General features: G+C 41.7%; 1 protein-coding gene across 2 annotated transcripts in view; it reads left to right on the forward strand.

Annotated features, from left to right (window-relative positions):
• ABCC4 (ATP binding cassette subfamily C member 4 (PEL blood group)) overlaps positions 1-14,858 on the forward strand; it is a 410,039-nt gene that overhangs the window by 308,615 nt on the left and 86,566 nt on the right. For both annotated transcript variants that reach the window (XM_075336755.1, XM_075336756.1), the window contains 2 exons: positions 3,023-3,214; positions 4,944-5,099. In XM_075336755.1, coding sequence (XP_075192870.1) covers positions 3,023-3,214; positions 4,944-5,099 — 348 coding nt within the window. The remainder of the gene's footprint in view (positions 1-3,022; positions 3,215-4,943; positions 5,100-14,858) is intronic.

The following is a 14,858-nucleotide window of genomic DNA, read 5'->3' on the forward strand; positions in this document are numbered from 1 at the left end:
GACATTTAGTGATTGCAGCCGTAGCGAACATTATCGCTACGGTAGCGTCACACGCACATACCTTGTCAGCGACGTCGCTGTGCCCGCCGAACAATCCCTCCTTCAAGGGGGAGGTGCGTTCGGCATCATAGCGACGTCACTGCGGTATCACTAAGCGGCCAGCCAATAGCAGAGGAGGGGCGGAAAAGAGCGTCTGGAACATGCCGCCCACCTCCTTCCTTCCTCATTGCCGGTGGATGGCAGGTAAGGAGATGTTCGTCGTTCCTGCAGTGTCACACGTAGCGACGTGTGCTGCCGCAGGAACGACGAACAACCTCACTACTGACCAGACAACGATTTTTGGTAAATGAACGACGTATCACAGACCAACGATTTTTAACTCTTTTGCGATCGTTTAAGGTCGCTCCTAGGTGTCACGCGCTGCGATGTCGCTAACGACGCCAGATGTGCGTCACAAACACCGTGACCCCGACGATATATCGTTAGCGATGTCGCAGCATGTAAATGGCCCTTTACTGAGCTGTTTTCTGTCATTTTGATGAAATCAAAATTTTCTCTGCTGCCGATGTAGCAGTTATACGTATCTCCTGAATATGCTGGACTACCTGGCAGCACACCAAGTAGTCATCTAATGATAATCTACTGCTGATAAAACAATGAGTTTATCAAAAGTACACTAAGCAGTCCAGTAAGTGACAAATTGCTGGAATCAGGGTCTCTGCCCCTACGTTAGGCTGCTCTCAGATTAGATGACAAAAACCTGGTGACAGATTCCGTTTAAAGGGGTTGTCCACTAATCGGATAGCCCTTTTGCAATCAGCATGTTTGCCATCATGGAGCTGTTCCTGCGGGGTGTTGGCACTCTCTCTCCAGGGAGTCGCATGACATTGTTACGTCACGTGAGCCCTGCGCCCGATCAGCACTGCTTCACTGTCTTTGGATGAATCAAATATCAAGAGGAAGTCAGGGCTATGACTGCCACTCACTTCCTTTAGATGTTTGATACGTTCAAAGACAGGAACAGTGAAGCCAGGGCTGATCAGGCGCAGGGCTCGCGTGACGTAACAATGTCATATGAGTCCCCAGAAACACCACTGAAATAACGCTGACATCGGTGGTGAGTATAAGTGTGAGTATAAGTGTTGCTGTTTTACTGAAGGCAAATGTAGGGATTGAGAAGGGGGTCATTCGAGTAGTGGACAACCCGTTTAATGTTTGTTGGTTCACTTACACTGGATATAAATAATTTTGACCATTTTAAAGGGAATCTGACATCAGGATGTACCCCTAGAAATGATTAGGAATGGTTTATCAGCCTCTTAATGCCCTCTTTAATGATGCTTTATTATCCCTAAGTGCTAAATATGTGTTTAAAAACAATGTTCAATTGTCCCTGCTCTCTTTGCGTGTGGTCAATAGGCTAGTCCTGGATCACTGTTAATCAATGCCACATTGCGGTAGGAGCACACCCACATCATTCTGATTATGAGACGGTACCCATAATGAGTGCACTTTGAGGGGTCATTGTTTATGAACGATCAATGTAGTCATCGATGAGTCTTGTTATTCTTACTTCGTCATTGTGTTTCTTATGAACGTTTTGTTAATAGATCTGAATACCAATTGTGTCTCATGAACAGACGTCGTAGACCATAAAATAGTTTATTCCTTATATCTTGCTATATACAAGAACTCTCCAGTGAATAAAAATGTCTAGACAGTTGCTTGATTTAAAATCGAAATAAATATCAAATATATAATAATGCAAAACTGGAATGCTAACCTTCCACGTATATTAGAAATTAGTTATATTACTTTAGATTTCTGTCCTGTTTATTTAGCCGTGATCATTTTTATTTAAAGGTGTTCTTTATGATTATTATTATTATTATTATTATTATTATTATTATTATTATTATTATTATTATTATTATCATCATTACAGTATTACAAATTTGTGAGTTTTCGCTATTCTGCTTTCAGTCTTTTCTGGTCTTTACAGTGGGTTAATTGATTTATGCCCAAACGGTGACACACATTAATCAGAGACTCTGCTCGATTGTAAACAGAGATGATTTTCTCTGAATTGCTTTGGCATTTCAAAGAAAACAGAGTTTAAAGATCTATTCTGATAAATCTGGCTCAGTGTTAAGGTGGCTTTACACGCTATGACATCGCTAAAGCGATCTCGTTGGGGTCATGGAATTGGTGACGCACATCCGGCCGCGGTAGCGATGTCGTTGTGTGTGACACCTATGAGCGATTTTGAATCATTGCAAAAACGTTCAAAATCGCTCATTGGTGACATCCCCCCTATTCCCAATTATCGTTGCTGCTGCAGTAACGATGTTGTTTGTCGTTCCTGCGGCAGCACACATCGCTATGTGTGACGCCGCTGGAACGACAAAAATCTCCTTACCTGCGTCCACCGGAAAAGGAGGAAGGAAAGAGGAGGGCGGCATGTTCCGGCCGCTCATCTCCTCCACTCCTTTTCTATTGGGCGGCGGTTCAGTGACGCTGCTGTGACGTCGCTGTGACGCTGAACGAACCGCCCCCTTAGAAAGGAGGCGGTTCGCCGGTCACAGCGACGTCACTGCACAGGTATGTGCGTGTGACGCTGCCGTAGTGATAATGTTCGCTACGGCAGTGATCACCACATATCGTGCCACCGACGGGGGCGGGTGCTATCGCACACGACATCGCTAGCCGATGCTAGCGATGTCGCAGCGTGAAAAGCCCGCCTTAGGCCAGCTTCTCCAAGGTGATTGATAGGTCTCTCCTTATGTACACACACAGAGAAGAGACCTGTCAATCAACTAGAGCAGAAGGGAAAGAAGCCATCTGGGCAGGGGCCGTGTTGGACTAGTTTCATCTCTGTTTATAGCCCACGGCCAGATCTTAAAACTATGTTTTCTCGGAAATGTCAATTAGGCAGCATGAATCAACAGACAGATTCCCTTTAAGGAAAGTGTAATAAAATATTTAGAAAAACAATGTAACTAATACATGTATTTATTTATAGATGATCTCTGTGGAGAGAGTGATGGAGTACACTCAACTTGAAAAGGAAGCTGCATGGGAGTCTAAAAAGCGCCCTCCACCGGACTGGCCAAGCAAGGGCATGATCGCCTTTGAAAATGTCAACTTTGCATACAGTTTAGATGGACCGCTAGTTCTAAGACATTTAACTGCTCTAATTCGACCAAAGGAAAAGGTATTTTTCAATAATAGTATTTTTTTCTGTGTTTAAATTTGACGTTTTCCCTGTAAATGTTGTTTTTCGTGATTTGCCGCAAAATAAAATTCTCTATATGGTTTTGTTGAGGATAATTGCCTTGTAACCTAAGCTGCCCACAATGATCATTAATCTCTGTGAAGGTATCCCGCCCATATGGGTGATGGCACATGGAGCACATGTAAATAAACCCTGCATTGTTTGCTGCTGCAGGCTCAGTATAAGTGCTAATACAGATGAGCACATTAATTAGGAATATGTTATCCGACTATTTTTTTAATCGGATGACACCTACATAGCGGACTGACCCATATTATTCCATAGTGCCGTTCACATGAACATTTTTTTTCTCGGTCCGAATGTCTGTGAGAAAAAAATTCCAAGTCTATTGGAGCGTAAAAAAAATGATACCACATGGAACATCCAATTTTAACACATACATTTATATTATAAACTAAGTAATCTGTATTTGATTATGTACATTTCTTAATGTAATTGTATGAAAATGTATCGCGCACATACTGTATATAAAAATCAAACACACAGATGGCTCACGGATGAATATTAGATGTCATTTAGAAAACAGTTGTTCACGTTTTCTGGATGACACTCTGATGATTTTTTTATACGCTCGTCTACAGCCATCCTAAAAGGTTGGTGACTGGATTTTATGTAACCTTGTTAGTTATTAGTTACAGGGTAATCTATTTCCTCCACATTAAAATCTCTACATAGACAAGGATGTGCCAATACCAGATACATCCCATAGACAAAGATGTACCAATACCAGATACAGCCTATAGATAAGGATGTATCAATACCAGATACAGCCCATAGACAAGGATATATGAATTATAGATACAATCCATAGACAAGGATGTGCCAATAAAAGATACAGCCCATAGACAAAGATGTACCAATGCCAGATACAGCCCATGGACAAGGATATGCCAATACCAGATACAGCCCATAGACAAAGATGTACCAATACCAGATATAGTCTATAGACAAGGATGGGCCGATACCAGATACAGCCCATAGAAAAGGGTTTACCAATACCAGATCCCATATACAAGGATGTACCAATGCTAGATACAGCCCATAGGCAAGATTGTACCAAAACCAGATACAAGACATAGACAAGGATGTGCCAATACCAGATACAGCTCATAGACAAAGATGCACCAATACCAGATACAGCCTATAGATAAGGATGTATGAATTCTAGATACAATCCATAGACAAGGATGTGCCAATAAAAGATACAGCCCATAGACAAAGATGTACCCATACCATATACAGTTTATAGACAAGGATGTGCCGATACCAGATACAGTCCATAGAAAAGGGTTTACCAATACCAGATCCCATATACAAGGATGTACCAATGCTAGATACAGCCCATATGCAAGATTGTACCAAAATCAGATACAAGACATAGACAAGGATGTACTAATCTGAGAGACAATCCATAGACAAGGATGTAGAAATAGCAGATACGAGCCATAGACAAGGATGTACCAGTACCAGATACAGCCCATAGACAAGGATGTACCAATAACAGATACAGCCCATAGACAAGGATGTACCAATACCAGATACGAGCCATAGACAAGGATATACCAATCTGAAAGACAACCCATAGACAAGAATAGGTCTGTGCACATAGCTGTTCTTTCCTATTGTAATTTTCCCATCTGCTTTCCAGGTTGGAATAGTGGGAAGAACTGGAGCTGGAAAGAGTTCACTCATTGCTGCTCTATTCCGTCTTGCTGAACCTGAAGGAAAAATTTGGATTGATAAAATTTTGACATCAGACTTAGGCCTACATGACTTGCGGAAGAGGATGTCTATTATACCCCAGGTATGTTTTAATTGTGGCTTATTAGACTTATGATCTCCGTTTTTGTCTGTTGAAAGAGGAAGAGGGCAGCCAGTATTTTGGCTTCACTAATAGTTATGGAAAATGGTATGAATAGCAATGAGTACAACAGATGTCATATAAGACTTCTTAATCATGAAAAATAATTAAAACAGAACTGGACTTTCAACAAACTTTGCAAAATCAGTAGCACAGGGGATTAAAAAGGCATTTTATAGTGTATCTCATCAGATAAATCTGTTTCCTTCCCCACTTATCAAACACTTCTTTCCCTCCCCCGCTTCCTGAACTCACAACCCACTGTAAAAAAAAATAGCTGAAGTCCATCTTCCTCAGAGGAACCAAAGCCATTAATCTCTATGGTCAGCGGAGGGGCGGGGAGCGAGTTAGGAACAGGGAAGGGAACAGACAGGGAGACAGACGAACATTGTGCAGAGCTCTGTAGTAAGTGTTTTTTCACTCATCAGAGACTGATTCAGATCAACACAGCTCAGCTGTATAATGACCTCCATGTTGCTGGAGCTTGTCTCTGTAAGCTAAAAAGTGAAGCTTAGCTGTCTATGGAAGAAATCACCACAGCTAATCTCTTCCTGTAACAAACATTGGTTTGTAAGTTAGGCTGAGGCCACATGAGCATTACTGTGAGTGCATCGCATGACCCTCGGCTCGCTCTGCTGCGAGTGTTAAGGGGGCTTTACACGCTGTGACATCGCTAATGCGGAGCCGTTGGGGTCACGGAATTTGTGACGCACATCCGGCCGCATTAGCGATGTTGCTGCGTGTGACACCGATGAGCGATTTTGCATCGTTGCAAAAACGTGCAAAATCGCTCATCGGTGACATGGGGCTCCATTCTCGATTATCGTTACTGCAGCAGTAACTATGTAGTTCGTCGCTTCTGCGGCAGCGGCAGCACACATCGCTATGTGTGACGCCGCAGGAACGAGGAAGCTCTCCTTACCTGCCTCCCGGCCGCTATGAGGAAGGAAGGAGGTGGGCGGGATGTTACGTCCCGCTCATCTCCGCCCCTCCGCTGCTATTGGGCGGCCGCTCAGTGACGTCGCTGTGACGCCGCACGGACCGCCCCCTTAGAAAGGAGGCGGTTCGCCGGTCACAGCGACGTCGCCGGGCAGGTAAGTATGTGTTACGGGTCTGGGCGATGTTGTGCGGCACGGGCAGCGATTTGCCCGTGTCGCGCAACAGATGGGGGCGGGTACCCACACTAGCGATATCGGGACCGATATCGCAGTGTGTAAAGTAGCCTTAAGCCAAGTGTCATTATACTGTGATGTGATCCTGTGATCGGAATAGCTGCAGAGGAGAAGGTCGGCGCTGCGGAGGAGAGGGAGGGACTAATCTCTCCCTCTCCTCCATTGTCAGCTGATGTGAATATCGCACTGCACTTCAGTGTAATGCAAGTGCAGTGCGATGTTTCTCTCGCACCCATAGACTTGTATTGGTGCGAATGAAAACAAATAAGATTCCACCCGCAGCATGGTGTGGTTGTTTTCTCTGTTTGATTATGTCTGAGAAAAAAATCGTACATGGGAGCGATCCCTTAGAGTAACATTGGTCCGAGTGGAATGCGATCTTTTTTATCGCATTCCACTTGCTCCTTTTTACTCTCCATGTGTCCTTAGCCTTACTGGTAGAGCATGGAGAGGAAAGAACTGTTATGGATGTGCAGGATAGAAGTCACATATTGGCCACCAATAGTGTTCCTCCGATACACACTCTGGACGCCTTATTTTGAAAATAAGGCGTGGGTACCGGGGGTTGCCAAGGCAATCGGAGTTCAGTCAGTGACCTCTGGGTCTGGCAGATGTAGTGGCCTGTTATTGTAAAACTGAAAGGTCTAATGAACTGTTGGACCAGTGATCAGTTCAAATCCTATAGAGAGACTAAGTAAAAAAAAAAGTTAAGAGAGTAAAAAAAAAAAATTAACCTCCCAGCAAAATTATGATCAACAAAATATCTCACCATTAAAAAACACATTTTTTTGTATAAACAAAAATGAACAACAAAAAGTACATGTATTTGGCATTCAAAAAGCCCTAAATTGAGATCCAAAAAACAACTAGTGCTCCTTCCCTTCCGACCCCTGCCATGAGCTTAAAAGTGGTTTCTGACTACATATGGGTTATTGTCATATTCAAGAGAAATTACATAGATTGTGGGGTCCAGTTTTTCTTATTACCCCTTGTGAAAATAAAAAAAATGTTAAACTATTTAATTCTAGTTTATGTTAATACCTATAAAGCCCCTCGTGGGTTAACAAACTCTCTGACCGCTGTTTTAAAATCCTTTAAGAGGCGTAGTTTTTAGAATGGGAAATTATTTGAGGGGTTTTTTTGCCATATAGGCCTCTCAAAACCACTTCAAAATTGAAGTGATGCCCTAAAAAAAGAATTTGTAAATATCATTGAAAAAACAAAAATTGCTGCTAAACTTTTAAAATCCTAACAAAATAAAAGGACATTAAAAAAATGATGTGGTTGCACAGTTTATTTATAGTAAGTGTTATTTGTTAGATTTTCTGTGTGGTTTCTGTTTTATTGGTATAAAAATTCTAATTAAATTAAAAAAAATTTCAAAAATCATATGTTTTTATTAATAAACGTAAATGATGTGTAGCTGACTTTACCACTAAAATAAAGTACAGTGAGTTATGACAAAACATACTCCGAATCACTGGGCTTGGAGGAAGTATATTCCGGAGTTTTTACTAGTGATAGGCGGAGTCACAGATATCTGGGATTGGCAGGACTAATCGGACTTAAAAAAAAAAACGGTTCCGGCCCGGAATTGATCCTGGATATCTGGCTGGACACTGGTCCCATATGAGTCTATGGGGACCAGAATTCGGTGCTTAAAAATTATCATAGGATAGGGGGATTAGAGCAAGCGCACTACACTTACCAAGTCTCATGCACGGCGGTAACTGCTTTCGGGCCTTTCACTCTTCTTCCAGGGCCGTTCAATTATTTTCATGCATATTCACTGCTTCCCTGACCCACCGGCAGTCTTGGCATCTGTGATTGGTTGCAGTCAGATGCGCCCTCAGCTTGGGTGACTGCTTGCAATCACAGACCCTGCGTGTCACTATCGTGTAAATCCTAAGTGCGACGATGAACGAGCACAGAAGCGTAAAAAAGCGCTGATCTGTGTAACGTCGTTCATTTCCGGTAATGTCGCTACATCAGGATTTACAATGTTGTTTGTCGCTCCTGCGGCGTCACACATCGCTGTGTGTGAAGCCGCAGGAACGACAAACATCTCCTTACCTGCCTCCATCAGAAATGCGGAAGGAAGGAGGTGGGCGGGATGTTACGTCCCTCTCATCTCCGCCCCTCCGCTTCTATTGGGCGGCCACTTAGTGACGTGGCTGTGACGCCGAACGCACCTCCCCCTTGAAGGAGGGATAGTTCGGCGGTCACAGCGACGTCGCCAACCAGGTTTTTGCGTGTGAAGCTGCCGTAGCGATTATGTTCGCTACGGCAGCAATCACAAGATATCACATGTACAATGGTGGCGGGTGCTATCGCGCTGGACATCGCTAGCAAATGCTAGCGATGTCGCAACGTGTAAAGTACCCCTTAAACACCGGAAAAAAAACGTTTATTTGAAATAAAATACAAAAAAGCACCCTCTTTCACCAATATGTTAACTTTCAAACACCCAGATCTGACCGTGGCCCTAGAACAATGACTGCCTGCTGTGGGCTGCAGGCAGAGAATGAATAACCGTTGTGATCAGCAGTGACGTCAGGTTATTTGCGATCACAGCGGGAGGTTCCCATGGTCCTCCACCTGTGATTGTAGGTAACCTGAAATTAGGTGACCTCAGTAAAGTCACTGATCTCACCTGAGGAGAACTCTGGGCCCGGGTCCAGCACCCAGATACTTTTGAAACCACGCGTATCCGGACTTTTAAAGCTCGGGTCCGCCCATCACTAGTTATTACCACTTAAAATGACATGTCAGATTTGTAAAATCGGGCCTGGTAGTAAGGTGAAAATAGGCTCAAGTCGTATAGGGTTAAATAGTAATTCATTGAATTTTATTTTTTCATAAATTAATAGAAGCTGTAAATATAAGAAATCTGCTTATTTCTCTTCCAGGACTGATCACTCACTCGTAATTCATAGTAGAATCCATCTTCAGTGAATTCAGACATTACTCAGATAGGAGATGATGGTTGCTGCTGATAAAGCTCTATAGAGAAGGAAGCAGGTGGGAGGACACAGACATTCTGCTGCAAGTTCTCCTGAAGCAGTAGTTAAGACTTTAGAGGGGTTTTCCAGTTTTGGAACACCCATCTATCCTGCTGTAGTTTGTTATAAAATGGCAAACTGTGTTTCTCACCCTCCCTGGGTCCAGCTCTCAGTTTCCTCCATTTCGCCTGGCGTCTGTTATTGTCCGCAGCAGTTATGTCACTCTGTAGCCAATAACTAAGTTCAGCAGCTCTGCACGGGTTGATGGCATAAGCCACGCAATGCTGCTGTGCTCAGTTATTGGCTGCAGCGTTTTCAATGTAATGTCAGCACTGCAGACAATACCAGACAGTGGGAGAAGACGCTCAGCTCTGGACCTGGGGAAGGTAAGTAAAGCTCAGTTAATTATTTTTAAATAAACTGCTGCCGGGGACAAGAGTTTTCCAAAACTGGAAATCCCCTTTAACAGTGTCTAGTCTAAGTTTGCTTTGAATAAGAATAGCACAGCATTGGTAATAATGCCCCAATATGTTTACGTTATGATGACCCAATGTATTTATATCTACACTGTAATGCTGGTGATTTGAGGTGTTCTGTCTCATTCCATTTCGTGTGATATATGGTGGCATGGGGATGTGAGGTGTATATTGTTTGAAACAAAAGGATTTTAGGAGCGCTGATTAATTACCCCTTTTGCATAGCCAAAGCAAAAGTCAATGAGCTAAGTTGTGCGGAGAAGTATAAATGCTTTGTAGCCTCGTACAGGGCTTTGTTTCTGCACGTTGAAGGCTTCATTAACACGGTGCAGCTGCTCACCAGAGCTAGTAGTGACCTTTTCATTTCCAAAGAAGACCCTACACAGACTTAAAAATCTTTTTCTTTTGTAAGTGAACAATATGCTTTTTCTGCGGAGAATAAATGCTGTTATGGTTCCCTTTATGTCTTCGGTTCAGACGGACGGTTTAGAGGTCTTGTCGTGTGGAAGGGTTAGTAAGTACTTAAGAAACAAACTTATTTGCAGATTCTGGATCTTTGGGATTATTTGATTTTATTTTATTATATACCAACCATTTCTGACACTGCAGATGTGAACATTTAATACTCTTATTTTTGACAATATATTTTCTGCTATGGATTCTTCATCTGCCATTTATTTTTAATAAAATCCCACACTCCGAACTCCTGCTTCGGTCAAGGGTTTCTTAGATTTCAGTAGTAATTCCTCCTATATACCTCAGTAGTGTTACAGATGCTTATTTCATTATTATTATTATTATTATTATTATTATTATTATTATTTATTTATATTATTTATTTCATTTGAAATTATATGGAAATCAGGGACTGAGTACGAATAAGGTAGGCAACATCCATTTTTAAAGGGAATATGTCATCTGAAAATTACCTTTTGTATAAATCTGGTTTTTGTGTTACATGTATTATTTTTAAATGTCATTTTATTTGTCTTTATATTGATCTTAGCAGCCTTAGACCTTGTCTTTTATATTGAATCAGTCATCTAATAAGCGTGTGCCAAGGTTATTATGAAGGAACGGAGAGCTGTGACATCATTAATTATTATTGGTAGATGTTGCTTTAGCAGCTGTGAATAGAGTTGTTACCTGTCATTGCAATTGTGTCTCTGCTGATAAGGAGGCTGCTGAAAACTCTTGCTGAAAAGAAAGAATGTATGAGTCTAAAATAAACCTAGTGACAAGTGTGAAAGTTGCAAGAGTTCTAATTTTGTTTTAATGAAGGTCGTGAAAACAAACGTTGCCAATTGAAAAAAAAAAAAAAAATACATGTAGCACAAAAAACTTGATTTAAACAATAGGTCATTTTCTGACAAAGCATTCCCTTTAATTCACCTCATTTTTAGTGTTGCCATTATAAGGATACAAAATTGGAAGCTGCAGATTAGCTTTCTTAAAGGTTTTGACACTTAAAGGGAGTAAAAAGGATGATAGTGATATTAAAGTATAACTATAGTACATTCAGGATTTCTTTTTCCATTTAACATCAAATGTATCCATAATTACATTTTTGCCTTTGTGTTAGGCTAGTTTCACACTTGCGTTGAATGGCAGCTGGCGCTCTCACATGCCGGCGGCCGGGCGCACAGCTGAGCGCTATCACATGCCGGCGGCCGGGCGCACAGCTGAGCGCTCTCACATGCCGGCGGCCGGGCGCTCAGCTGAACGTTCGGCCACCGAGAAACAAAATAAAGTTTTCTGTGATTTACAAAATAAATAAATAAATAAAATGAGCATGCGCAGTGAAAAATAATGGTTTCCGCCGCTCAAAAAAACGTTTCATGCTGCGTTCCCTCCGCCCCACGCAGCGTCAAAATAACGACGCTGCGTCATCCAGCGGATTCACACTGGCACTTGCGTTACAGTGCGTTGTCCATACAAGTCTATGGAGAATAGCGCAGTTCGGTAACGGACTGCGCTATTCTCCATAGTGACGGACTGCTCTGAACGCAATTGTGAAAGTACCCTTATTATTTAAATGGGTATTCGAGTCTACCAAAAGTGTCACCTATCCACTAGATAGGTGATCATTTTTAGATCGGTATGGATACCACTTCTTCCTCTGATTACTTATTTTCCCCATTCTCTCCTGCTTCTATCCTGCTGCTATCTCACAATTATGAGAGACAAAATGAGAAAACAAATCCAGAAAATGACCTTGTCTGATTTGGCAAGATTTTTTTCTGCAAGTTATGGTGGAAAATAAGTATTTGGTCAGTAAAAAAATCTTGCCAAATCAGAAAAGGTGATTTTCTGGATTTGTTTTCTCATTTTGTCTCTCATAGTTGTGGTCTACCTATGGTATCAATTACAAGCCTCTCTCATCTTTTTAAGTGGGAGAACTTGCACAATTGGTGGCTGACGAAATACTTTTTTTCCCACTGTAGAAGTTATTTGCAGGAAGGCTGGACTTGCTGCTGAAGAAGAAGGAATCAAAAATGCTGGACGAATCATTAATAATTTTGAATATGCAAATGATGAAACATTGATTCCAAAAAACTTAATTCTCAGATGGAATGATAGACTTATTAGGAAGTGTCAAGCTGGAAAGCTCGAACATGGGAGTGCTACTCAACATAAAGAAGAAGAAAATTTTGACTAGTGCAAGGTATGACCAGAACACTTTTTTGAGATGGATGGTGACGAACTAGAAGTTGTAAAGGACTTCAACAAATGCAGATCAATAATTACTCAAGATGCAGCGACGACGGAAGTCAATAGGAGAATAGCTATGGAGAATAGCTAAATCAACAATGATGTCACTAAACAAGGTCTTGTAATCGAGGAACATTTCATTGGTGATGAAGACACGGCTCATACATAGTCTGGACTTTTCTGTAGTAACACACATGCGAAAACTGTACAATAAACAAACAAAATAGAAGAAGAATCAACGCCTTCAAAATGTGGTGCTGAAGAAAGATGTTATCAATACCATGGATGTCAAAATGAACAAACAAATCAATTTTGGAAGAAATTAAGCCAGCCATGTCACTTAACGCATTGATCTCCAAGATACGACTTGCCTACTTTGAACACATACAAAGTGAGCAATCAGTAAAGAAAGACATCATGGTCGGAAGAATCGAAGGAACAAGGCGAAAAGGAAGACCAGCAACCCAGTGGCTTGATACAGTCAAGAAAACTTTGGAGAAGACACTGATGGACCTACCTAAGCTTGCACAAGATCTATCTTCCTACAAAGCGTTCATCTATGAAGTCGCAAGGCTTATAACTTCGCAAAAGGGCCATAGAACATAAAAGCACAGCTAGCAAACTAAGGGAGAAAACATGGAAAAACAGTATTATTGAAATTATTTTCAAAAGTGAAATTTTTAATATGTGAAAATAGAAAAACATAACTATTTAATTTAGTGTTGTAATCATAACTCAAAGTTACCATGTCATTTAAGCCCCACAGTGAAACTTGTAGAAACAATCCACAAAAACGTAAAAAGTACTGTATTTTTCACACCGTGCCTCACCCAATCAAAAATCTTAAGTTATACCATACTTTCTCTGTTTCCCAAAATTCTGCCAAATAACATGGCATGGTTGTGCAAAGAAATTACCTCAAGACTATATAAAGACACATACAGTGTGTCCACCCATATCCTGTCCAACGCCATTAACTTGAGAACGGCGGCAGCTATAGGCATAGAAGTGGTGTCTAGGTATAGTAAAGTAGCCATGCGCTACGCAATGAAACCACCTATTGCGCCACCTGGTGGAAAGCAACGGAGTTAGCATTTTTATCTTGAAAACGGAACGAGATAGAGAAAAAAAGTGAATTAAAAAATTGTAGGGCATCATTAATTCATTACAAATCGACACCTTGCATACAGAAATGCTATGAAATGAAACCCATGACCCCCCCAAAACATTGAATGCTGGTCACTCATATGGCGTTCATTTAACTTTGATGCTCAAAGTGGCCACCGTCAGCTGCAATGCACATCTGGACTCTGGACAGCATACTGTATCTTGATGCACGTTGTGCAATATGGTAGGTGACACGTTTGCACAAGCATCTGTGATACGTCGTCGTAGGTCCTGCAATGTTGGTGGAGGGGTCGCATACACCTGCTGTTTGATGTGACCTCACAGAAAGAAGTCCAATGGGGTCAGGTCAGGTGAGCGTGGAGGCCACTCCACGCAGCCACCATACCTAATGACTTGTAGGAAGGTCTCCATGAGGTATCGCTTCACTTCTGCAGCTATGTGAGTTTTACACGTTCTAATCATAGCATTTCTGTATGCAAGGTGTCGATTCGTATTGAATTGATGATGCCCTACAACTTTGTAATTCACTTTATTTCTCTATCTCGTTCCGTTTTCAAGATAAAAATGCTAGCTCCGTTTTTTTCCACCAGGTGGCGCAATAGATGGTTTGATTGCGTAGCACTTGGCTACTTTACTATACCTAGACACCACTTCTATGCCTATATCTGCCGCCGTTGCAAAGTTAATGGCGGTGGACAGGATATGGGTTGACACACTGTATACAGAAAAAATGAAGCAGACCTCCCCATTATTAAGAATGGGTGTAGTGCATCCAGGGACTCCACCAAGAATCTCTTCATATGTATTTCTGCCCCCCCCCCCCCCAAAAAAAAGCAGCATGTAGAGCACCTAAACCAGATACCAAATGAAGCAGACTTTATTCAACCTTTTATAGCGACGTTTCGGCTCAAGACAACACAGCCTTTCTCTTGGAGAAATATATCTAGACACCAATAGGAGGTATCCTTATACATTTCTCATATGTTTTATCACCCTGTGACATAGCACCGAGTTTTCAAAGATTTTCTATATTTAGTGGTGTTTTGAAACCAGTGACAAACATTTAAAAACCACTTTATTGTCATGATGGATGGCTTCATATGTGGCACATGAGATGTACAAGTATACACCATTTTCCGGATACTGGACGGCATGCTGTTTCTCACAGTAATAAATCAGTGGAAGTGAAATGGAAGAGGCTGGTGTTGTGAA

The sequence above is a fragment of the Anomaloglossus baeobatrachus genome, chromosome 2, assembly GCF_048569485.1.
Source record: "Anomaloglossus baeobatrachus isolate aAnoBae1 chromosome 2, aAnoBae1.hap1, whole genome shotgun sequence".
Taxonomy (NCBI): Eukaryota; Metazoa; Chordata; class Amphibia; order Anura; family Aromobatidae; genus Anomaloglossus; species Anomaloglossus baeobatrachus.